We start from the raw sequence: 27,641 nt of genomic DNA, 5'->3' as shown, positions 1-27,641 counted from the left end.
TCAGTTTACTACAAGCGTCGACGGTGAACGTACGTCGCTCCGCGTCCCTTAGTGCCCGAGTGTATGGTGCTGGTGTATTAACATAACAGCTAATTGTTCTGTGTCGTGTGATTGTTGTGTGGTGTTCTGATACTGCCGTGCGACCTCCCCGGGTCACATTTGTTGTGATGCATTTGAGGATATACCTATGGCTGTCTTGTGTAGCCCTCGCAGGATACGTTCGAGCGACAGAGGTAAGGGGGAACGTCTTAAATGCGGCATTCGGCCGGCTTTTTGTTGGCAGACGGGACTGGTATTGAGTTAGTCCAGGCGACTTGCGTAACATTCAATGTCAACAACGTGAACAGTTAGCAACCGATGTGCCGCGATCGCGATCGTCGTACTCGTAACTTGGATTATTAACGGCGCATTCGTTGCAGGAACCTTGAGCCGGTATAATCTATGTAAACAAAGGTAATGGTTATGCTTGGTTCCCGTTGGTATCGGCTGTACGATAGCTGGCACTGGCAGTGTAAACAGTTAGCCGAAGGGTCGCCCACGGTGGGAGAAAGCTGGCCGGCGCGGCGTGCGCTGCGCCCATTTGCCTTGAACTCACCGCAGTGGGCCTCGTGCACCAAAACATGGCTCACACGTGGTTTGGATTCGGACCTAAGCCTATCTTATCGGACATGCATTGTTGACAGATTATACCTATCTACCTACCTGAGATTTAAACTATTTAAAGCAACGATATTTATGGTATTCCTAACCTACCTACATAATTATAGGAATCGTCAGCAACAAAATGCGCACTGCTGCCTAGAAATTTATACATAGGTAAATAGGTATACTGTAGGTAAATAGGTAAAGTTAGTAGCTACCTACATAGGTCACTGATATGATAAGGATAACCCAAGATACTGTAAATACTGTTTAGCAAACTTAGAATCATGTCACTCTTAAATGACACTGAGAACGTTGTTTAAAAACTTTACTTTGACAAAGTCCTAAGAGCAACATCAATGTTGAAAACTGCAAGATCGACAGTTAATTTACATTTAACAATTGCTTTAAACGACGGGTCATATTAACACATACCTATTCATATTGGCAAAACATGTGTTTCTGACCCCCTTACAATACAATACAATACTCTTTATTGCACACCTCACATACACGTAGATTACAATAAATGGACAATAACATAAACAAAGACAGTAGAGGTAACAACAGGCGGTCTTATCGCTTAAGAGCGATCTCTTCCAGACAACCTTTGGGTATCGGAGACATAAGAATTAACCCTTATTCATAAACGTCTACTAAAGTTGTCAAGCCGATAATAATCGTTTGTCTCTTTCCGACGTATTGCCATGATGGGAAGGGACAAACGATTATTATCGGCTTGTCAACTTTAGTAAACGTTTATGAATAAGGGGGTTAGTCTCTAGTTTCCAACATATCTACCTCACCTACCTTCCTACCTACCTGATATCCACTTATCCTTATCCACCAATTTCCAGATCTCAAGAAATGAACCTGCATACAAGACCATATAGTAAGAAAGAATCGTCAGTCAGCTCTTCGACAGCCTAAATTATCAAGCAATTCCTTCAGACGAAGACCTAGTCCAGTCTTAGGGCCTTAAAAGGCAATAAAAGTGTCGAGAATCACACTAAGGCCGACTTGCACCATTCTACTACTACTAACCCGGGGTAAACCGGTTAAACCTGCAGTTACCATGGTTACCAGTACAACTTGACACTGGGTTGACGGTTAAACCGCTTAACCCCGGGTTAGGGGGATAGTGCAAGTGTGCCTAAGAAATAAAACCTTATTCTTTTATTTTTGTTTAGACAGGCATCAAATAGATAGTGGCAGCCAAAGTGATCAAATATATTTTAACACCACCTTCCTAAGGGTACCTAACAAAAAACGAGCTGTTTATATTTGGCTACTTTTTCTCTCACTCTCAAAGGTATTTGATATTGACTGTACTAGGAATTTATCGACATAAAGCATGTTGAGACGATCTAACCAAAAATATGTTTAAAAATAATATTGTGACACAAAATGTGTTAAGGTTTTACCCAGACGCTTTTAAGCTTTGTCTGGACGGTGCCCGGACGGACGGCCTCCGAGCTAGGACGAAAATCCGGGGAAACCCAGACATGTCACCCGTGGCATTTTTACTTCGTAAGTACTGTACTCTCTGTAAGTGTTTTTCAAACTTACGCGACCCCCTTAGTACGAACAAAATGTTTCGCTGTCTTGTTTATAAGCCCGGCAGAGGCTTCGCGACCCCCCATACCCACACTTTGAAAAACACAGTTCTCTCTTTAATCTCTTCATACTTAACCGGGTCACAATTATCTTCGTTGTCTTGTTTCTAACCACTCTGTCACGCTTGTATTTGTGTTTTATATCTAATAAATAAATAAAATTCGATTGCTATTGCATCTAGCTAGCTGTAAATTATAATTTACATGAGAAATAACAGACTACCGCACCGCGACCTTGGTGCGGTATTGTTTTATTTTTTAGGCTTGTATTACAACTAAAATAACAAAATAAATTAATCATAAATCTAGCCCTAAATTAGCCTGAGGCATTGTTCCCAGGACGCTGGCCGCGTTCCCCCTCTGCACAGCGAGGCTGAGTTTTTGTGCAAAAAAAGGGGCAGCCCGTAGGTCGCCAGACACCCAGACCAGTTTGGTAGAAATTTCTTTAACTAGTTTTTTGGTGTCTGACGACCAAGGACCGAGAGTTTCAATTGCAAGTGAGAAAAGCTTATACAAAAAGCTATACATTTCTCATTTTTTGGGGACAAAAAAACAAGGCAACGAATAGAATTTTGACCCACCCCTATAAAAAGATTAAAATATTTGCCAATGTAACGCTACCGGACCTTTTGATGACAGAAGTGATCTTTTGTTTGCATGTATTTATGACCCGAACATTCCTGCCCGTTTCCAACAATACGAGGATCAAATTACATTTGTTACAAAGAATATGAGTACCTGAACGGTACGGCTTGTAATCTGATTTTTATGATCTTTTAAATGGGGTTGTCTGTTGAAATAGATGTTTGGGTTTGGATTTTTATTGGTTATTAAAGCCTGTTTTAAGCTTGACCATACCAGGCGTGTCTCACTCCGCGATTTCGTCGCTTTGCTACAGGTAGCTAAAAGTACATCCGCTCGACCCCAATTTTGGGGTTTGCCATAAAGGCTTGGCCACACACAGAGCGCGACGCAGCGCCGCGTCCGCGCCGCGTCCACGCCGCGCGACCGCGGCACATGCTAACAGGTTACCGACGTCAAACAGACTGCGTCCCGCCGGTATCACGCCCCGCTTCTGTCGCGCCCCGAGCCGCGCGGCCCCTTGCGTCCGCGTGGCGCGTGCGCAGCGCTGCGCCGAGCGAACGCGGCGGCCCGCCGCGTCGCGCAAGGTCACATCAGTAGGATCGGACGTTAGGCAGCGAGCGGTGCGCCGCGTTCCCGCGCGGCCGCGCCGCGTTCACGCGCGCCTTGAGGGCGTGTTGAGAGCGTGAGGCCGGCGCGATCGGCGCGCGCCCTGTTTGACCAGGCTTCGCGTCGGCATCACGCGGCGCGGACGCGGCGCTGCGTCGCGCTCTGTGTGTGGCCAAGCCTTAAGCCGCGCGTGGCGCTGTCGCCACCTAGCGGCCATATCTGTCCTGATCGTAACAGACGCGTTATGTTAGAGAGTGAGTCTTCTGTACCTAGTACTATTATTTATTCTGTGACCATACGTCTAATACTTAATAAGGGTCTTATAGGTACCAAATTTCTGTAAGCACGCTAGCCTTGCATAAGGTCAAGAAATAAAAGTATTAGGAAAGGAACAAATGTTTTTTTTAATACACAAAAATGTTAATACTTGCTCTTGTAATACAGTAAAATTATACATTTTGCGTTTGCGTCAAATCCGGTATCCTTATTGTAGCAAATTTAGTCTACTTTAAAAACGCCCTAGGAAGATACTACCAAAAACTAGTACTTTAGGGTTATAATCGCCCAAATCTAAAAAAAATTGCGGTTTATTCGATTTTTGACAAAGTTCCGTTCGGCGCTTGAAGTCACAAACTTGGATTATTCATTGGACCAACACCATAAACAAGTCTGCAAAAAATCAGAACTACCGGATTTAACGCAAAAGAGCCAGGTTACAAAATTCGACAAAGTTACTGGATTATTGATCTAGTAGATCCATATTAGTTCAGTTGGTTTGAGCGTCTAGCCCAGAATATTGACGACGCATTTACGAATCTTTCCCTTCACAGTTCGATTATTTTTGATATCACTATAGTTTCTTTATGAATGAAATCTGAGTATTCGGCGTTCTAATCGTTTAACAGCATTTGTCTAATTACTTAGATCTCATTCTCATTAGCCGTAGAAAGTTACATTCATTAAGCGCTGCCTAAAGTTAGCAACTTAGCGCCGTGGAAATTGCCCTCGAACGAATGGTGCAAAGTTGAATGAATGGAACATTATGAAACCATAACATAGTTCACGTAATTGGCAGATTCACGAACGTGGCGGAAAAACCGATTATACGCCACTAACTAACGATACTAATTATTCGTAAACTATACACGAGATTGCGAGTTTGGTATAACGCCTATTATGGTGTCTGGGTTGGAGTTGTTGGAAACTGCAACGTAATTGTAAATCGATCGTCGTCGGATCGTTTTAACAGTCACTTGAAACATAATCCTAATCTACAATACACTCAGTAATTAGCATCATTAGTAGCGGATTAACAATGCACTAAAAGTATCTGCCATCCTAGATAACTTTCTCAAATCATCTGTTATTTTGTTTAGTATAATCACAGAATAAATAATAGTACTAGGTATAATAGATACCTTTGACGCGCAGTTTGGTTCGCTTCTATATATAGATGACTGTACTGTACTGCTATATGTCACTTATTACATATATGTCAGCTATATATTAGCACAATCGGATTAGGTCTAACTTCGAAATCTCTTAGAAGAATCTGAAATTTGGTATGTATGTTAATTAAAGGTCTCTTTTTCACGTCCGCACTATTTGACATTTGGGGACCTCGAGGAATCACAGCCATCAGAAAATCCAATCCAGATTTAGCGCTTATATCCTTTCAGGGTATATTCTATAGGGCTTTAATTCCAGGGCTTGATTTTACTCGCTAAACTGAACTACTTTTACTATGGGACCAACCCTAAATGGCTTCTCCATAGAAAACGTCGACGTCTGACCAGCCAAAATGTATGAAAAAGTCAAGAAAATTTTCGGGATTTCGGGGTTGGTGCCATAATAAAAGTAGCTCAGTTTAGCGAGTAGAATCGAGCCCTGGATTTAAAGGCCCATGGTCAGTAACACCCTGTATAAATGTATGTAGTTATGTTCTATTTATATATGTGGTATGCCTGCGTAATTTAGTCACAAGCACGCAGCCGAGCCGCCTGCCTTTCTAAACAAATATAATACCTAAGGTATTTAGACCTAGACTACAAGCTCGACGTTGTACACAAATACGCATTATTAGCACTAAATACCTTCACATTAATCATGATAATAAATTGATACTAGTTATAGTTTAAAGACAACTACATACACACACTACTACAGTTGGTCTACATACAACGACAATGAAAACGGGCCAATTCAATATTCAAAGTGAGCCGTTTTCATTTATATCAGATATAGTTATAAAGAAAACTGATGGACATGTGCATTCTCCCCATCCTTACCTATGGAGCACAGACTTGGTCTTTGACAAAGGCTCAGAAATCCAAACTCAAGGTTTGTCAGCGAGCCATGGAACGTACGATTCTGAGCGTGAAATTAACCGATCGCATTAAAAATACAATACTACGTTCCAAAACTGGAATAACTGATGTAGCTGAAACTGCCGCCAAGCTCAAATGGGATTGGGCAGGACACGTCAGCCGTATGCCGAAAGATCTGTGGGCCAAAACAGCCACCCGTTGGGTCCCACAAATTGTAAGGCGTCACGGTAGACCTCGTCGGAGATGGCGGGACGAGCTTGACGCTTTTGACAGAGACTGGTGGGAGACTTCTGAGGATAGGGATACGTGGAAGAATAAGAGGGAGGCCTTTGCCCAACAGTGGGACAATATAGGCTAATAATAAAATAATAATAGTTATGGGTCGTACCAGAATCAGAATTAAAGACGTATTCAGCTAATATTCTAGTCTATTTTTTTAAAGAATATATAAATGTTAGAATCGGATCCTAACCATTGTATCTACTGAACAAACATGAAGTAACGATATAGATGTCGGTGGCAGATCGTAAAACCGGGCATATCGAGATATTCCTAGGCATATCATGAAACGCCGCCATTTTATGATATGACTAAGATTTGCCCAGGCATATCACGATCTGCCTTATAAAAGAGGCGGCAGATCGATCAGAGCATTGGCATTCGTTGATATTCCTAGCTTCATACCGGGCGCATCGTAAAATAACCTCGTGAGTATTGCACGATATGGCTGGTGTTCGCTAGGCATATCATGAAATGCCGGCATTTCATGATCTGCCTAGGAATATCACCCTGTGAGGTTTGCACGATATGGCTGGTGTTCGCTAGGCATATCATGAAATGTCGGCGTGTCATGATCTGCCTAGGAATATCACCCTGTGAGGTTTGCACGATATGGCTGGTGTTTGCTAGGCATATCATGAAATGCCGGCGTTTCATGATCTGCCTAGGAATATCACCCCTTGTTGAAAAATGACGCGGTTTTGGAATGAGATGCAATGCCAATTCACAACATTTAGGATCGAGCATAAATATCTATACTCACCGGTAATAAACGGTATAACACGATAAAATAACCAAAGGATATCACGCACTGGACTGACCTGATACTGCAGCAATGGCGGAATCCTCTCGATGCCACTAGTTATTTTTTTACGTTCAGCACCTTCTCCTCTTTCACACGCCGGCCGGCGGTACGTTAAACAGTCTTAGGCCTTTTGTCACGCACGATATATCACTAAAACACTTCGTTTTGGAGGCTTAATACATATAATGTGATTTAAATCGATAGCGGTCGATCCGCATGCCGCGGCGTGTCGCTAGTTCTCTTTTTCGCCAACAGAGGCGCTGCTGAGGCTCGTCCTGAGCGTGCCGCCCGAGAGTTTCGGACGATCCTATTGGCTAAAATGTCAATATTGTATCGTTGTGTGTTTTGGCTTTGCATCGATAAACGGTAGAAGCGCGCAGAAATTTAATTAATTACTTAAAAACTAAACGTTAAGAACGGAACACCCCTTGAGGCTAGCACGATATGGCTGGTGTTCGCTAGGCAGATCATGAAATGCCGGCGTTTCATGATTTGCCTAGGAAAATCACCCCGTGAGGTTTGCACGATATGGCTGATGTTTGCTAGGCATATCATGAAATGCCGGCGTTTCATGATCTGCCTAGGAATATCACCCCTTGAGGCTTGCACGATATGGCTGGTGTTCGCTAGGCAGATCATGAAATGCCGGCGTTTCATGATCTGCCTAGGAAAATCACCCCGTGAGGTTTGCATGATATGGCTTGTGTTCGCTAGGCATATCATGAAATGCCGGCGTTTCATGATCTGCCTAGGAATATCACTCCCTACTTATTTGATATGCCTAAACGTAGCCAGGCAAATCGTCAAACGTTGAGGTTTGAACGATATGGCTGGTAGTCGTTAGTAAGATCATGAAATGGCGGCGTTTCATGATATGCCTAGGAATATCTCGATATGCCCGATTTTACGATCTGCCGCCGACATAGATATGCCATTTGCGTGCAAATTATTTGGGGTAGCTAGTATTACATTAGCACGTAAGGTTTATCTGTAAGTGCTAATTGATTGAAGTGAATAAATGAAATTATTCTAGAGTCTAGAATCTAGACTTACTACTTAGCTAGGATGTAACCCTAGCCTAACAGTTGTGAGATCACCGGCACTGAGTGGCACGAGACGTGAATTGCCATTGTGTCCGATAATAATATGTTTGTCCGCTGGACCTTTTGGACCCTAGATAAGCGTACAAAGGAACTCGATATCATACCTATTTATAACCTTGCCTAGTATAATGGGTAGAAGTGTCGGCTTGGTTACCTGTATACTGGGATTACTGGGAATCAGAGGAATTGTTGTGAAATTTATGTTTGTGGACTGGTTTAGGTGTTCTTACAAGTAAGATTTCCAAAATGATGATGCTTAGATGGTCGCGCTTTTTGGCCGTCACTGGGTCAAGATCTTTTTATTAGGAGTTAATTAAGGTTATATGACTTTTTTTGTAGACATCATATAATAAATGGACTTTAAAGCTTTTCCTACTTTATCATTATCACAATAAAATGTGTCTACGTTTACTATCCTCCTGAGACCCGGCGTACACATTTTTGCACAATTTATATTGAACTTTTATAGAGTAACTCAGAGTTCCTAATTCAGATACAAAACAAACTCTTATGCCAGCGTCGGTCACTCCAAGGGACGCATTTATACGTTAGAGGGAGCAAGTGATATTGCTATCTCATTCTACCGCATGGCCCTTGGAGTGGCCGGCGTTGGCCCATCGTGTAGAGGAGCCATTATGGATTCTGGGTCTCAAGAGGCTATAGCGATTAACGCCAGTAGACTGCGCTAAATTACGCTAAAACTCAACTCCAATCATAAACAACTTTGTTTATGCTCGTACTAACATGTGGCATTGTGGCATCTATTAAGAAGTGATTATGTGTTGGCGGCATGTTATAAAACTGATCATTTACCTTGATTTTACTACAGGTATTTTTATCATTACACCTACATCGATATTAAGTACACTGCTTCGAAGGTATCAAAGTTTACGATGCGATATCGTATCATTGCATCTCTTTCATTCCTGTGTACCATATTTTGTGTAAGAGGAAGATGGAAAATTTCCCATTTCAAATTAAGGTTGTAATTGTGTCATAGTACTCAGTACCCACGCAGTGTGTGGGATATCGAGCAATCGCGACTGAACTGCCATTATACTCGTAGTACTATCAACGTACTTGTAGGTAGGGCATTGTGTTAGTCGATGACTAATTAGGTTACCTACCTATTACTGAGATTGCCATGTGCGCTTTTTTATTAAACAATAGTTTTAATAATACACTGATGACCAGGACCGCGCACTAGTACCTACTTGCACCATCCCACTTATCCGGGATTAATCGGTGAAACCGTTAACCCAGTGTCAAATTGAACCGTAACACCAGGTTTAAACGGTTAACCCCGGGTTAGTGGAATGGTGCAAGTGGCGTATAGTGTAAAATGTTATTGCACAAAACTTACAACTCACTAGTCACGAAAGATTACCAAATATGCTTTCTCGTAACTTAAAATTTAACTCCCACGTCTAGAACTGCATTGAGTTAAAGGAAATCACAAACTAAGCAGTTAAACCCTGCCCACGCAACTCTAACATTACTGGTGAAACAAGTTGAATTCATGTTAAACCCGTATTGACACATTCATTGCCAAGAACTCGAATGTGTGCTCATTTTGTACTGGAAACGGGGCGTCCGGCACCGAAAGTGTTAATGCAAACAAAAACGCTTAAAATCTACGTACGAGATGTTGTGAAATCATTTAAGGCCGAGCCACACCGGCTTGCGTGTGCGTGACGTGCGCGTGTGCGTGCGCTAAAATGTTGGAGCCGCACACGCACACGTCACGCAAGCGGTGTGCCGTCTCTCATAAGGATCTGTATACTACAACGCCGCACGCGCACTTGCACGTCACGCACACGCAGCCGGTGTGCACAGGCCTTTCGCAGGCAATCGCAAATGTACTCGAGAGAAGTGACTTTGCATAGAATTGTCCTTACGAGGTGACCCATGTTCATTTGCTGTTAAGTGTAGTCAGCCAGTAAAGAAGTAATTTTAATCAATTTTAACGAAACGAATTATGCGATCGACAACACAAACGCAATTCTTCCTATTCGCGATTCTACACAATATTTTTTCGACGCAACCGCAGTTTACTACGTTCGTAATTGCACTCAGTTGTTATTTTTACACAATAATACCTATAGCGTTTCATCTTAATAAATTCATATTTTTAACTCGGCCGCAATCAAGAGGCGCTGGTAGGTGGGTAGGTGGTCTAGCGGTGGAAGCGGGTAACTTTCAAACAGGGACTGAAAAGGTACCTTTGAAAATGGTTTTGACCGGTCTTTTAAAGGTATCCGACCGTTAAGGTAGCATTTCGGTACCGATATCAATCGGTACCCGTATCCAGACGAGCTTCCGTTCAAACGGTACCGTTAAATAAAAGTACCTTTACGTGTTTTTTTATAGGTATCTGACCGTTAAAGTAGCATTCCATATTGATCTCAATACTTTAGGTATCCATATAAGCTGTAGTACGGTATCATTAAATAAAAAAAACCTTTTCGCGTTTGATCTGATACCCCAATTCAATTCATCATTGACATAAAGTCATCATGGGTGTCGTTTTATAGGTTTTAGGGAGTGCGGAATTCGAAAATGATGACTGTTTTGCAATCCAAGATGTCTTCCGTGCACTTTGACATAAAGTACTTTCCTGTACGTACTTTCCTTTACTTAAAATAAATTATTTCACACCGTGCACGAAATAAAGCATCATCAGCATTTATTTAACGGTACCGTTTGAACGGATGCTCTTTTGGATACGGGTACCGATTGATATCGGTACTGAAATGCTACTTTAACGGTTGGGTACCTTTAAAAGACCGGTCAAAACAATTTTTAAAGGTACCTTTTCAATCCCTGGTTGAAAGTCGCCCGCTCCCACCGCTAAACTACCTACCCACCTACCAGCGCCTCTTGATTGCGGCCGAGTTAAAATATGAATTTATTAAGATGAAACGCTATAGGTATTATTGTGTAAAAATAACAACTGAGTGCAATTACGAATGTAGTAAACTGCGGTTGCGTCGAAAAAATATTGTGTAGAATCACGAATAGGAAGAATCCCGATTGCGTTAAAATAACGCCTGTATGGAATCACGAATGTAGTAAACTGCGGTAGCGTCGAAAAAATATTGTGTAGAATCGCGAATAGGAAGAATTGCGTTTGTGTTGTCGATCGCATAATTCCTCGAAACCACGCAAAATGTTCTTGGCAAGTGCTAGATTAAGTTTGGAGCTTATAGGGATATGTATGCATTCTTTCTTACTGCCAAGTTTGTGCAAAATTAGCGTGGTCAAAGTCTAAGGATCGGTTGCACCTATAGCCCCCAGGTTGTCTGTCATTTAATGTTGACAGACAACGGGGCTAGGTGCAACCGATCTTTTGTAACATTTATAAAATTTATTTATTTAAACTTTATTGCACATACAATTATAAGTGTATACCTATATATATTGTATGTAAATAAATGATTTATTAATTATAAGTACAAATGGCGGAGTTGATGCCATAAGACATACTCTACCAGTCAACCACTGGGCCAAAAAGAGACGGTTGTTAGGTGCAGGTTTTATAATAGAAAAATTAAAACCACAATCACAAAACTACTATTTACAAAATAAACACTAATTAACATACGATGAAATAATAAACTTACACATATATGTACTTTGTAAGATACACTACTTAACATAAATATCTACAACAAAAATTCAAATTGTATTGTATGAGATTCATAGTTTCCTGTTGAGTGATGTTGATCAGTCTGTTAACTGTGGTTGGTGCAACTGGTCCTTAAGCCATAACCTTAGTACAATCACGGTCCGCAATCGTTGCTTCAGTTAGGGTCCTAGCCAAATTGGTTAAATTGGTTGTTCAATACTTATGCTATAGAATTTCCAATTTACCAAGAACCCTAAATGTCATAACAATCCCGTGTGGTGTTCTGGTGATTGTACATCACTGACAGTCTGACAGACTCAAGAATTTTCTGACTTAACTCACGTTAGACTAGGCCGTGTCGGGGCCGGAGCTTCCGGCGCTTACTTTTCTATGATATGACAGGCGATCACGTGATGCTTTCCATATAAAACGATGCACCGGAAGCTCCGGAAGCTACGGGCCGGTCTAAAGTGAGTCATCCTTTTAATCAATGACTGTAATAAGCTGATAGGTCCTTACTGTCATTAGATTGCAATCTAATTAACTACGAAACAGGGTATAACGAGAAAATGAACAAATCGTGAAGAATACCGGCAATAACGAAATTTGTCGGCGCAGCCCGAGACAGAACGCCGATGGAAATAAAAGAGAGTGCAGCCCTGCATTCCGGACTCCCTGTGGTAAGCTACCGCCACCAGTTTTTCTGCTACTTCACTTCAAATCAAACTCAAGCCCGCATACGGCTTCTAAAATCCCTTCCATTCCAATTTCCAATGTATTTTTCATTCCCGACTGAAAAAGAGGGGTGTTATACGTTTGAGACCAATGTCGGTCTGTGTGTCTGTGGCATCGTAGCTCTCAAGCGGATGGACCGATTTTGATACGTTTTTTACGTGAAAGCGAGCATGAAAAGAAAAGTATGCGATTATAGTTTGGTCTACGAAGTCTTATGCACCTGCTTGTTGTAATTATACAGATCTTTATGAGAGACGACACACCGCTTGCGTGACGGCTCCAACATTTTAGCGCACGTGCACGTCTGCGCACACGCAGCCGGTGTGCTCTGGCCTTTAATTCAAACATTAAAGTCGACGAGTAGAATAAAATTGTTGTTTTCACTTCTGATGTGACATAAAGAGCGCGCAGTGAGGGGTAAAAGTGTTATTGTAGGATTATGCCCGTTGTAGCCGGTGAATAACATTAGCATATCCAGAGGGGTGGTTTAAATACCGGGCTAATTTCTTCGCGGTATTCAATATTATGACAAAGGAAGGATTATTCTAATTTTAATGGGCCCACTGCGACCGATTGACCATGTTCCTTTTTTATTGTTAAGGGTTAGTTTCTGGCAAGTTAAGTGTTACTTGGGGTAGTTAATATAGTTTAAGGGACCTTAACTTAAGTAAAGGGGCGTAATTTGACTTTTAATGGACAATTGGAATGGGTTCATGTTCTTCTAACCGCCTTTAATTGTTAATGTAATCATTAAAACTTGTAGTTAAGCATCTTAAAATGCCAATCACTTTATCATTTCCACTTTTATATCAGTTTACAACACCAAATTATTTTATTAAATTTTTATACCTGGGTCAATTCAATATCGGTGCGTTTTTGCTCCCCTAATTTCTTTGGGCATGTTTTTGACGAAGTGTTTCGACATTTTGACGAAGTGTTTCGACATTTTGACGACATGTAGGTAAGTACATACTACGGGCGGTCACCGATGAGAAGGAAAAGTACATAGGTAGGTATGTGCCTAAAGGCATGTGCACACCGGATGCGTGTGCGTAGACGTGCACGTGCGCGTTGTAGTATACAGATCCTTATGAGAGACGGCACACCGCTTGCGTAACGTGTGCGTGTGCGGCTCCAACATTTTAGAGCACGTGCACGTCACGCACACGCAGACGGTTTGATCTGGCCTTTAATCTAAACTGTCCTCTTTCTCAATTGCCAGCTTTCAAACCCAACCCGTTCGAAGTCTGATGTATGAAGCATATTAATTAGATGTACTCAGTGTAAGCAGACACGGGTTATCGCCGAAATGCGATCCGATAACACTTGTTTAACGAGTTCACCGGCCGTGTTAGTACTAGCCACAACTCTTGACTGATCAGCAGTGGACCTTATGTCTTTACAATAAGGTTGATGAATTGTCACTTATGTGGATCCTAATATACTGGAGCTAAATATAGGTTAGTAATAAACCAAATAAGTGGGTAGAGACAAAGGTTGACGGAGATTACGGTGAAGTGGGTAAACTAATATGATCACACGACTAGACTAAACTCGTATTAAAATAGAATAATTGATAGCTTGTTCATATGAGTTTGTGTACTGAAAATCCAGGTGAGTGCAGTTTATGGAAATACAGTAGAATCCGTTTATAATAACATCGAAGGGCAGTGGCAAATACGTCATACTAAGCGGATGTCATATAAAGCATAGTTGATTAACTTCTTATTTTTGTTAATTTTTCCAAATTAATCTCAAATTCCTTTGTGAGAGATGAGTTTTATTAACCTTGTTCCAATTATTAACTTGTCACCAAGAATCAAACCAAAAATAACTTAAACGCCACGCACGCCCAAACGTCGTCGCAGGGAAAGACGTGGTGACGGCCACGAAAACCAGCAAATGTGTCAGGTCAGTATAACCGGACATAATTTCGTGAAAATAGGATTTATAGGTCATAGTAAGCGGTTTGTCACTAACTATAAGCGAAGTCATCTTATCCGAATTTGTCACAAAGAATTTGATATGAAAACCAAACTTCGCACAGTAATTATGTCATAGTAAGCGGTTGGTCAGTATATGCGGAGTCATAATAAACGGATTCCACTGTATATCATTTTAACGATATCGACTCGATGAGGTTGCGTTTAGTTAATTGTCACTGTATCTGTCATATATAACCAGCTCTATAGCACCACAACTCTGCGTACATATAAATCACATGTTAAAAAAACATTTCACTCCCCATAGTCACAAAGATTTTATTTAGACATGTGTGGTTGACTGGTTGTAATATAAATATAAATGCAAAAGTTAAAGACATTACGACCCCTGACGTTGATTGTCCAATATTATAGGTATGTTATCACTTGTTTATCCCTCGATTTCGATAGCCTCTCAACAGCGAGACGACGAAGTGACGTCACCGACAGATACTTACCTGCCGGGGTGTGAAAATAGGCCGGCCGACCCACCCATTGTTCCCAGTTTTTGTCTCTGGGCCCGTTCGGCCCACCCCGGCAGCGTGTTTGGATATTCTCATCGAGGTCTCAAAGCCAGTGTAGCTTGACCCGTATCTAGCCGATTCTTTCTCTCTTCCTAACTATCTCCCACATGGTGGTGGGGTCAGGTGCTTAACCTTCTCCACTTCGCCCTGTACACGACATCGTCCTCGGATAACTTGCGCTCACTCATGTCCGTATCTTATCCCGATTATAGTCCGAATTTTTTTTTTACTATACCAGCCCAATCCAAAGTAAAACTATACACTTAGCCGCCGCAGAGAGCAAGGGACATTGTGTTTGCCGCTGGCCGACATTGCCGTCATCAGAGGTGGTTTTTCGGGCGGTCAATATGACAGCCAGCGTACGGAGCTGTGGAGTGGTCTTGCTTGTAGCAGTATGTTCGTACATAGGTCATACAATACAATACAAATACTCTTTATTGCACACCTCAATAAAAGAAGACAATACAAAAGAAAACAGAAATACAGGCAGAGGTAAACAACAGGCGGTCTTATCGCTAAAAAGCGATCTCTTCCAGACAACCTTTGGGTAGCGGAAATTAATAAATTTACAAATGTCAGTAGGTGTTGCAAATGCAATGAAAGAAACTTATCACTAAATACATCGAAAACAGACAAATTACCATGCAAAAAATAAAAATAAACAGAATAAAAATACATATACAAATCATAAACATACTTACATAGACATACATAAATAAATACATATATTATATATAATATAATATAATATAGCAGTCATACTGTTAAAGGTAACAGCAGTAGCCTGAGCAAAGTGTAAACACTAACCCCCCTTATTCATAAACGTCTACTACTAAAGTTGACAAGCCTATAATAATCGTTTGTCCCTTTCTGACGTATTGGTTTCGACAGTTTCGATGTGACAGGGACAGCATTGAGCAAATTGTCAACTGCACGGCGTATAACAATGCGTGTTCTTATGCTGGTCTGTGCTTTCTGCTCGTTCGAGCTCGGTAAGCAATTTGAATGCCACATGTTCACAATCTCACCCAACTTTGAACTCTATCCTAGTATAAATTGACAACTAAATTCATAGCAACTTTTCGCAATCGGAGGTCCTTAATAACTGGTTTAAAAATGTTTGGTTCTGTTTGTGAACATTACTGCGTTTCACGGAGTGGGCTTTTATTTTTTAATAAATACTTACCTTTTTACTTGTTCGTTGGATGAACTTGTTTTCGTGGAGCTACGATACGAATCTGACGAGTCAATATGGATCTTTATGATTCATTTTGTTTTTCAATTCATTCTCCAACATTTTAGCGCAAGCGCACGTCTGTGCACACGCAGCCGGTGTGCGCTGGCCTTTATTCTTTATGAAAATTATGAAATACTGATGGAAACAGTAACTGAAAAACAACACGAGTGCATCCACCATAATAAACACACCTATTATTTTATCAAATATTACGTGATTTGGCTCTTTTTGCGCAACTGATTAGAGTAACCGATATGGTAGTTGTAGGGATGTAACGATACATGATTTTGCCGATACCGATTTTTGAACTAACTAATCGGCGATACCGATACAGATACCGATATCAATGACATATTAGTTAGTAAATAAATCAAATAAATAAAGAATTATATACTTAATATGCATAAAACATACTTAGTATAATAGACATTCGATTTTGTGACGTGTGTAAAACTATACTTACCTAACTAAAACAAATAAAGAAAAATGCCAAAGAAAACATTCATTTAGGTAACCATCAAGCAATCAAAGCAAAAGTACATAAATCCAAATCAGTAATTATAGTTTATAGTTCACTTTAGGTAGATATTTTTATGGAAAATTTTACATATTCGCTAACGTGAGCGTAACTTACTTTCTATGCATCTCGCTCGTACTTCTTTCATTTCTACTCTTTAGACTGTAAATCAAAACTAGACGTTGATATAGGTACTGATCTACTGATAAGCCAGTCGTGGTAAGGCTACTGGCAACACCAGATTACCTGAGTCAAAACAAATATGGTTGCGTTCACATGGTAGCAAACAGCTAACATATACGAGTCTACGAGTACGTATGTATAATAGTTTGCTGTTTGCAACTATTACATGAATACAGTACAGTCGATTACATAAATATGTATACATTTCTTCACCTTAACCCATTGCAGTAAGGTGAAAAAATGTATACGTATACGCATACGCATACGCACTCGTCTGTACATAAACGCTTCGTCACATAGGCGCGTTTTGCGGGCGGCGCGTGAGCGAGGCGCGCCGCTGTTACATATAAAACGCTCTCGCCCCGCCCGGAAAACGCGTCTTAGAGTTTACACTGTACATTAGTAAGTATACTTAAATTAAATCGCACTTTCTAATTTCGGCATGAGGATTGAGGATAATTCACTAAATAAACCCTTTACAGAATTATTATCATTGCAAACACTAATTCCTTGTACAAACAATAAAAGGCCTTATATTTTGAGATCGTTAGCAAACAAAGCCGGAGTTAAAACGCTCCACAAACATAATTTAAACTTTCATTAACCTCTCGGATTACCTAGTAACGTATTAGGGATGACGGATGTTACACCGTACCGTGTACGAGCCGATTACGTTGAATATAACTTGTTTATAATACTTTGCAGTTTTTCTTTTCAATATACACGCGATTTTGACAAATACCTCAACGCTTAGGAAGAATTAATTGTAGAGTTAGACCAAGATAAGTCTGCAACGATATTGATAGCACACTCAGTTCAAGTGTTATTTATATTTACGTCATAATGTCAGAAGTTTGACGATTGAAACACCACTTGCATTGCGTGTGCTATCAAAATCGTTGCAGACTTGACTGCTATTTCCATCTAACAGGTTGCATTTCTCAATCGATTAATATTTTTTAATTCAGGTTTTTTATTAATGACGGAATCATGGGGGTTGTCGAAGTCTACAGCTCACAGAATATATATAAGATTAGGGCAGCAATCCATTCATTTCGTGTTTGCGTTGTGTGGTTATGTCACTCTCGTTTGCCGTACCTATCAAAGAAATAGATAAGTACAGCACGAGGTGGCACGTTAGCACGGTACGGTGTAACGCGCATCCTTTACGCCAGATTTAGCACTTTTATTACAAATACAAAAGGATTTATGATCTGTTATCTCGTTAATGCTAGATAAGGATTCCAGCCGTGGAGGCAGGTTTTGGAAATGGGGATACACTGGCGTGCGTTTAATACCTCCACTAAGTACAGGTAGGTATATAGAAATGAGTAAGCATAGAGTTGACAAAATTTATTACTGCGGCATAATTTTTACACGCCTTTAAGACACTGACAATAAGTACAAACCGACAGACTCATATGACAAATACATTTCAACACAGTTTGATCACTGACCTACGCACTGACAACACTCACAGAGTCAAGACCTGCGTCCCTTCTGGACTCAGGCACCACTTTTCCCCCGGAGTGTCCCTCCGGGACGCCCCGGCGTCATAGCGGTAGAAAAAGTAGGTATCTCCTATCTTAGTCTAACTCTAAAAAATCTTGTAAATAGAATTTTGGAACGTTCGCTTGTAAAGATGTTTGTAAACTCGACTTTTTAAAATCAACTTGCAAAAATTGTTTAGAATTGTGTGTGGTCAAGTGTTTATCACTGGACTAAAAGCTATACGATACCCTCTTCGACCCCAGACAGATATATGTCGCAATAATTCAGAATCAAGGCCGTCCCACAAATTTGCTCGGCGATAGGGAACGACCTTCCTAACGACTTGGATAAGACTTCTGAGAAACTTGAGTAAACAGTCCGGGATTCTACTATGACCGGCGCTTGCAAAACCTGGTGTTAAAACTTATAAATGATCTATGAATCATCATCATTATCTCAGCCATAAGACGTCCACTGCTGAACATAGGCCTCCCCCTTGGATCTCCATACGTGCCGGTTGGAAGCGACCCGCGTCCAGCGTCTTCCGGCGACCTTAACAAGGTCGTCTGTCCATCTTGTGGGTGGACGTCCTACGCTGCGCTTGCTAGTCCGTGGTCTCCACTCGAGCACTTTTCGACCCCATCGGCATCGGCCATCTTCTTCTATGATTTTGATCTATGAATAGGAGATAAAAATACAAAGTTAGAATGCAGAATATTCTCTTCGGTTACCGCAATAGTTATTCATGCCATGAGATAAAACTATGTAAGTAAATGGATTATATCGCGTATAATGAATTTAAAATATATCCCGACGTCTTGAACTCTTTACAGCGTTCGTGGTCAACGGGTGACTGAAGAAAATATAATACTCACCTCTGTCAAAATACTCAAAATTACATTGTGCAAACGCAAACTACATACAATAATTTTTAAGAAAAAAAAACCGACTTCTATGGGGGCCGGTGAAAGATTATTGTAGATGGTACACTATGTAGAAAAGGAGGTAAAACCACCCACTTTTCTACTGGCATTTCGCTTCTGTAAGGGTCGTAGTTCTAGCCTAACCTAACCCACTTCTCTGATAGCAGTTCGGTTCTGTGAGGATCGCAGTTCAAACCTAACCTAACCCACTTAACGGCGCATGCGGTGCGGTGTACGGGGGTTTAAGCGGGAGGGGCTAGTAAGATTGGCATCATCATACTTATATACTTACACATTTTATGGTAGGTAATCATAGTGGTTTATTTAGTTAAGGTATCATAGTGGTTTTCCGGGTCAAGGTCCGGGTCCGAGTCCGGGTCTGAGTCCGGGTCCGAGTCCGGGTCCGAGCCCGGGTTCGAGTCCAGGTCCGGGTCCGGGTCCGAACCGGATCCGGGTATGAGTCCGGTTCTGGGTCCGAGTCCGGGACCCAGTCCAAGTCAAAATCGAAATTCGTAATCACCAAATGTGTACTATGCGTTGTTGAAGAGTTCATCAGAACTCGAGCTTGACAAAAATGTGGCTTAAAAACTTAACTTGCTTAACAAACATAACGAAGAGGAAAAATCGCCAAACGTGAACTATGCGTCGTTGAAGAGTTCTGTTCTGATCATCATCAGCAGTTCCACTTCATCAAATGCGACAGTTTTTAATGAAAATGCTTAATTTTCTGAGGTAAATACAAAAATCTCTATACGCATGCCTTTAATATTTGAGGAGTTCCCTCGATTCCTTATGGATCCCATCATCAGAACTCGAGCTTGACAAAAATGTGCATTAAAAACTTAACTTGCTTAACAAACATAACGAAGAGGAAAAATCTCGAAACGTGAACTATGCGTCGTTGAAGAGTTCTGTTCTGATCATCATCAGCAGTTCCACTTCATCAAATGTGACAGTTTTTAATGAAAATGCTTAATTTTCTGATGTAAATACAAAAATCTCTATACGCATGCCTTTAAGATTTGAGGAGTTCTCTCGATTCCTCATGGATCCCATCATCAGAACTCGAGCTTGACAAAAATGTGCATTAAAAACTGAACTTGCTTAACAAACATAACGAAGAGGACAAATCGCCAACCGTGAACTATGCGTCGTTGAGGAGTTCCGTTCTGATCATCATCAGCAGTTCCACTTCATCAAATGTCACTCTTTTGGATGTATATGCTTGATTGGACGATAAAAACCCAAAAATCACTATATGTATGCCTTTAAGATTTGAGGAGTTCCCTCGATTCCTCATGGAACCCATCATCAGAACTGGGTTTTGACAGAAACGGGACCAATCTGTATGCATATACATTCAATCAAAAAAAAAATTTTCAAAATCGGTCCAGTAATGACGGAGATATGGAGTAACAAACATAAAAAATAAAAAAAATAAAAAAAATAAAAAACATACAACCGAATTGATAACCTCCTCCTTTGGGATTTGGAAGTCGGTTAAAAATGAAACATTTTTTTTTTCATTTATTATACGCGATATAATCCGTTTATGTACGAGTAGTATTTCTTACAACGCAGATTAAAAGGTAGGAATACAAAACCTGTATTATTGTTGTCAAAGATCGATCTCTTTCACACAACGTCTGGTTAGTGGAAATATAACAACCAAGAAAGAGAAATATGTTAGGAGAGTTGTAAACCTAATTTTGCACCGCAAAATGTACGAGTAATATTGATTTCCCTAAATTATATGCCCATCCATCATCCTTTCAAAGAGAACAACTCAACCCAAAACTTTAATCCTCCAATTACTGACTATTTCTACTCGTAATACCGCAAAGGGTCCAAATATTTGAGTTTACTGATGGAAAATAAATAGCAGCACGGACTCAAAAGAAACGTTGAAAGTTCGCATCGTTGTTTAGATTAAAGTGGTCGGAGGTTGCTTTGAGATACTTGGCGGTTGGGGAAAGACTGCGTTTGCTAGTTTCGAGGGTTTGTTCAAATAACGCTGTTAAAGGGGGTTTTAGAGTCTGTGCGGAAAGAGAAAAGTCGTGGAATGTAAGGGAGCCCATACATTCTCTTTCCGCACAGACCATATTTATTTAATCCAATGAATTTTAATGTCAGGATTAGACATAGAGATTTTTCTAGCACGAACGAGGCAATGCTATCTCCCTACCGGATACCGGAGGTATTTAGTTTATTCTTGTTCATTTGCTCATTTGCTTATTTCCAAATGTGGCCTTTGTATATGAAACTTATAAGATATGTAGGTGTCGATAAACTAAATATCGGAAGGAAGTCACTAGCGTTGCCTCCACAAAACAGAGCGCGGCGCGCTCATTCTTTCTTCCGTGGTTGCCTCATTCGCGCTAGAAAAATCTCTAGGTTATGTCTAGTCAGGATATATTAAATATGTAAACTTATTGCAAGAAACAATTATTTTCACTCATCATTTTCTCGTACACTTACGTTTAATATTTGGCGTTACGTTTTAAACGAGACGGTACGAATTCCCGTTTCAGTACTAAAATGATGTGCAACAAACAATGTTTGAAAATAAAATTAGTTGGCTTCGATAAAAGGAAGAGCAGACGACACAAATTTCAATATTACATTTTAAGACCTTACAACAGGTGGACACTTAGACAGATCATTTTAACAGTAAATGACCATTAATTACTTCCTTTTTCAAACAGAAGATTACAACTATCGTAGGAAAATCATTGACGAACGGTCATGATTTCATGATTCTCAAGAGTGAAGAGAAAAGTTCGAAGACATCATGTTTCAGTAGAGCCATTATAACCGTTTCTCTGAATCTCAAAAAAAGGTTCAAAATAGGAATGACTCATCTGAAATCTGAATTGATCAGTGGACTTCCATTACAATATCTAACAACACTGTTGGCTTCCAGATGTAGCATGTTAATCATGTGCGTGACCGCGTACTACAGTTTACACCATACGCAATAAAACACAACAATACACTCATCACACAATATTGTTAAAACAGTACCCGTTTATCGTATACAAACATCGCTTTGATTTCCGTTGTATGCTTTGTAAAGGCTGACAAAAACGGTATTAACATTAAATATCTATGAAATGAAACAACACGAAACACGATATTAAACAAAACCACAGTTGTTATTTAGTTTAGAGATAGTTTGTATTATTATTTGTAAGCTAATTTAATGTTTTATATTTACTTAATAGTGATAAATAAATATAATTATGAATCATAAACCACAGTGCATAAAGGTCAAAAACAGATTTTAAATGAATCAATATTTCTCGATTTGAACGAAATTTTTTGGGGAACGAACGGCATAAAAATATACGGACGACTTAAAAACCTCCACTTATAACACCTAACAGTCGATGTGGTTTTGTACCTGTTCCATACAGTCTTTTCTTGACATTCTGAACAAGAAATTCAAAATTATGTAACCGAGAGGTTAATAAACTTTTACCGACCGTACCTATTCCAACGAAAAATTCTATTTGAAAAATTGCATTCTAAACCATGTGCGGAAAAACCAATCAAAATCAACCGCATAACAGTTGCGAACGGAACGTACTCTGGATAAAAATCTGAATCATTGAAGCCGTTTCTGTTCTTTATGGTATTAGTAAAGTTTCCACCAGTGATGTTGCGTATGCAGATTTTTTGACATCCGCGGACGCGAATGCGGATATTTGAAGGCTCACATCCGCGGAAGCGGATGTCAAGATGAGGTACTTAAAAACATCAAATATAACATTTTTAGTAATTTTTATTCCACAAAAAAACCAAATGGTTAGTATTGGAGCAAGAATATAGGTGCGTTATATTTAATAAACAGTAACTTGGCCGACTTTTCTGGATGTAGACGAAATTACCTAGCACTTACGCCGCCGCTAAGATGTTCCTGTACCGACTTGTTCGACATCCGCATCTGCATAAGCTCCGCATCAATTTTATGCGGATGAGGATGCAGATGCTGATGTTGACAATGATGCGAAAGTTCCGCGGATGCGGATGTAGATGCGAATATTCGCTACATCCCTGGTTTCCACCACGATTCACAGGAACTTTATTTACAAAACTTTCCTCTTTATGACTATATTCTTAAGTGCTGGCTAACCCGGTTCACAGGATGTTTTGCTCGGATATTGTTGATTTGCGATTTGGCTCCATTGCCAATTTCGTACTTAAATTTACATATGCATCATTCGGGGAATAGCAACGCGTGGGATTTTCTGATGTGGGTCATTTCTTAGAGCAAACAAGATGATATTGTCTTACTGAGTAGTAGGCGAATTGATATTGATGAAAAGAAAAATAGTGGGTGGGTTGATGTGATACAAAACTATTCACAACATCTTGGCAATATTGAATCTGTTACTAATACTATTGACCAACATTAGTTGCCGTTTAGCTACAGTGATAGTCGGACCAAAAAAAAGTCTGCAGCGGATTTGATAGCCCACGCAGTGCAAGTGTCATTTATACGTCATAATTTCATAGAAGTTTGACGTTTAAAATAACACTTTCACTGCGTGGGCTATCAAATCCGCTGACTTGGTCTGACTCTAGCCCGTCCATAGCCCATCTTTTAACATAAAAAACCTTTCTTGCTTCGTCATAATTTGTGACATGCAAAGTTTGAGAACTATGTCTTAGCAATATGTCAGATGTGATAGTGTTTTTCGCCTTCTCATGGATATTGCTTACATCATGTTTTAAGTTTAAAAGTGTTCTTAAAGCTACAGAACCCTAACACCAGAAGTATTACAGAGCACAAGAATTCTATTCCCATTCCGTTCCCAGTCTAGACCCGAGTTAGCACTTCAGAGACAACAGCTGGCGCCCCGAGCGAGCGGTCAATTTGCAGTTTATATTTAGAACTTATGTGGATTTACGAGTATGTGCTTTCATGGTAACTGGATGGCCTATATACACAAATGCTTTTTACTGTGTTTATACAAATGTAAATATTATTTTCATCTCTCCTGTTCGGAAAGTTTACCTTTCATAAGCTGATAACCGGGTGGAAAATTGCATTTTCCACCCTAGGGTTGAAAGTATTTTTTTTTTAATTTTTACTCCGAGCAACGGCTAACAGCAATATATGCCATATTATAAGCTCTCATATCAGCTTGCGCATGACTGAAATTGGCGCCGTTTACATTTTCAAGTGATTCGGGTGACTTATAGTTATGTGGTTTACCTATACAGGGTGATTCATGAGACGTGAGCAGGACTAATCCTGCACACTCAGTAACTGATAATTGATCGATCACCGTCGTATTTAGGTGAAACAACCACACTTTTTCCTATTATTTAACTTTTTCGCGAGGGCAAATTTAATTCTCTACAATCATGGTCACCCTACAAGACCTAATTAATAAACATAAAACCTCTTTAACCGTAATGACAGCATTATGATTACGAAGAAAATAAACTGTCAAACTTGAGTGAGATACGAGTTTTTAAAAGTAACCAGACCGTTATGACATTCAATTTGACACAGAATATCGGTAATTTAGTATTCTAATTGTAGGGTGACCATGCATGTCGTAAATAAATTAATAACTTTTTTTTTTCAACACGACTAGAAAATTAACGTTAACCTCACTAATACTGATACGAAACAGTTGCTTATAATTTACGAAATGCGCAGTGTTAGTCCTGCTCACGTCTCCTGAATCTCCCTGTATAAGTATCTGTTAATAATTTGTTCTAAAGAATTATACTTACCAATAATAAACCTACATTTCTCGTGTTTAACTTTCCTCATAGTCGGAATGAAAAGTAGAGTGTTTAACTCGGGTAAAAGTAACCATCTCACCCTCGAACTATTGGCGCTCTCTCTTCGTTCGAGCGCCAAAATATATCTGGTGAAATGGTTCACTTTCCACCCTTGGTTAACAATCTACTATTTGTTAGTAGCCTATTCTTTTTTCCCACCCCTGGGCAAAGGTACTCTCCTTGATCTTCACTACTCCCTATCTAGCCTCTTCCGGCCATTTGTTGTATAAAATATATATATTTATTTTATTTGCTCACATGTTGCATTTCTTGTAAACAAACAACACTTAAATAACATTCATATAGGTAATACAAATTATAATAAAATTACCAAGCGATCTAATCGATCGCGATTAGGTAATTCTAATGTTATATAATGTTTATTCAATCCGCTTTTGAGCACTGAGGATTAGTAGGTATGGTAATGTCCTTGAATTATATGTCGTTTTCTTCTATCGCAACCATGACCTATCTTAACATGACTATTTTGGCAATCGTATAAAAACCACCTACGTAATCCACTAAAAGTGGTCAGTCAACACTATATTATCTCCTCTATCAACGGTTAACCGTTTATATTAAGATGATTTATTCTTAGAAATCTTACTCAATATAATCGTGCTGGCAGATGACTATCAAGACATTATAAACATATGGTGATGACACATTGTTATACAAACATACCTATAGGATAAAACAGGCGACACACATGGTAATGCTATTTCGCGTAAGACGACCTTCTGAATCATGATTTCGTAGAAAATCGTAGAGATAAAACTATAATTTTATGGACAATACTAATACCTACTTTGTGTAACTTTAAAGACGTAGGATTTAGCTCATAACATTTAGCGTGTGTTATAAACAATACTACGTACTTATCAACGAACTGATCTACTGATCTGATCTGATTAAAAATGGTGGCGGTATCTGTTATCTCATAGACAACTGAAGTTTAACTTCACACAAGCTTTAAACTTTGATTACGTTGACAGACTGTTTGGAGCAACCCGTATATCTTTAATTAACATTGAAAGTGGCGTGGGTAAGGCGCGTACTATATAACTGCGTAGTGAATTAAAGATTCCTTTTATACAACGGAGTTGATTGACATTAAATAATTGATTCTATACATTCCGATATTCAGCTAAAACATACCAATCTGGTAGTGTTTTCGCGACTCAATTAAATTCGAGATTCTCTCATGATTCGTGCATTGCATAATGGAACGAGAATGCACGCTGCAAGACGTTTATGCATTTATATGCGGGTTACGATCTCGTGTCACGCGCAGTACTCTCATAATATTCTTATTTGTATATCGGTGGAACTGGAAACATATATTATTGGTGTTTATTCGTTTGGCTGTATTTGCGCAAGTCTGTATCTCTTTTGTTTTATATATGTATTGGAAAGAGATGCAATAAGAATATCTTAGAAAATAGGGCGAAGAGAATAGAAACATGAACCTTTGTATTGCCAAGGCTCCCCGCAGTTCTGACAAAAGACCAAAAAATATGGTTGTCTGTAGTCGGTTTACGGACGATAATTTTCCGTGATAACGACATATGACTCATAAGGAAACATTACCATTACATTACGTAACGTTACCATGTAGATCTGTCCACAAACGTTACCATGGAGATCTGTCCACAACGTGACACTTTGTCGTGCATGCTACCGATGTTCACCGATTTATAATGGTAAATTCCATTTCTGACTGACCGTGTCGGTGTTATTGTCAATTTCCATAGTAAAATGAACGGTGGTGCAGCTGTCGTTGGAAACTAGTTGGAAATGGACTGACACCTTAAGACGTTATCACGTCAAAATCCTGAGATCAGGGGAAATCCTGACGTATTCCACGTAAGCCCTATCCTATCGGTATGCTAAACGTTCCTTAGCTAAATTGATATCATTAGATAACTGGACAGGCCAAGGCTCGCTCATTACCCGCGGCCGTAATGTCCAATTTGTATCAATGCAGATTGGTTCAATCCATTCGGTTAGACGCAATACGGGCCTAACTCGCCGCATCCGTCTTAGGCAAGGACTCTGCGTTAAGGTGAAGCAGTCTTACGAATTTTTTAAAGCCGATGGGGCAGGGAGCCTAGACATTCGTTTAACACATTTATTACCCAGCCAAACAAGACGTCCGCGCCAGGCAACAACAATTTCGTCATATAAAGCAGTAGTGCCACGCGATGCTGACTATCGGGTCGTCCGGTCTGGGAACGGAATCATAGAATATCCGATAGTCGGGTTTTCGGCACTGAATGTGTTAAAGAAACCACCCATCAGTACATTTTAAGGGCCACCCCACTTTAGCGCCCAACCTTGGGCTAGCGTCGGCGTCTAGTCAACTTTATGGCTGCTGCTCGACGCAACGTTGACGCATCTGCGTAGCGACGCTGTTTTCCACTGACAAAACGCCGACGCTCTAAAGACGCTATAGTGTGCATGGCCCTTAAGGTTTTGTACCAAAAAGGTCAAACCATAAGGGTTCCTCGGCATTTTCCGCTCGTCTGTCTCTACGCTATCGAATGGTTAGATATTGATAGGTAAATAAGGCTAACCCAGCCGCATTAAAACTGTTTTTACTAGTCAGTCAGTCAGTATCAAATTGTACTGGTAACCATGGTTCACCGGTTAACTC

General features: G+C 40.1%; 1 protein-coding gene across 1 annotated transcript in view; it reads left to right on the top strand.

The window, feature by feature from the left end:
• The window catches only part of LOC134679907 (syndecan), a 572,242-nt gene continuing 544,601 nt past the window's right edge, over positions 1-27,641 (top strand). Inside the window, exon 1 of the mRNA XM_063538847.1 lies at positions 1-233. Coding sequence (XP_063394917.1) covers positions 168-233 — 66 coding nt within the window. The 5' untranslated portion in view covers positions 1-167. The remainder of the gene's footprint in view (positions 234-27,641) is intronic.

This window comes from Cydia fagiglandana, chromosome 3 (genome assembly GCF_963556715.1).
Source record: "Cydia fagiglandana chromosome 3, ilCydFagi1.1, whole genome shotgun sequence".
In the NCBI taxonomy this organism is placed as follows: Eukaryota; Metazoa; Arthropoda; class Insecta; order Lepidoptera; family Tortricidae; genus Cydia; species Cydia fagiglandana.
The sequence above is the reverse complement of the archived record's forward strand: the minus strand, read 5'-3'. Positions and strand labels throughout refer to the sequence as shown.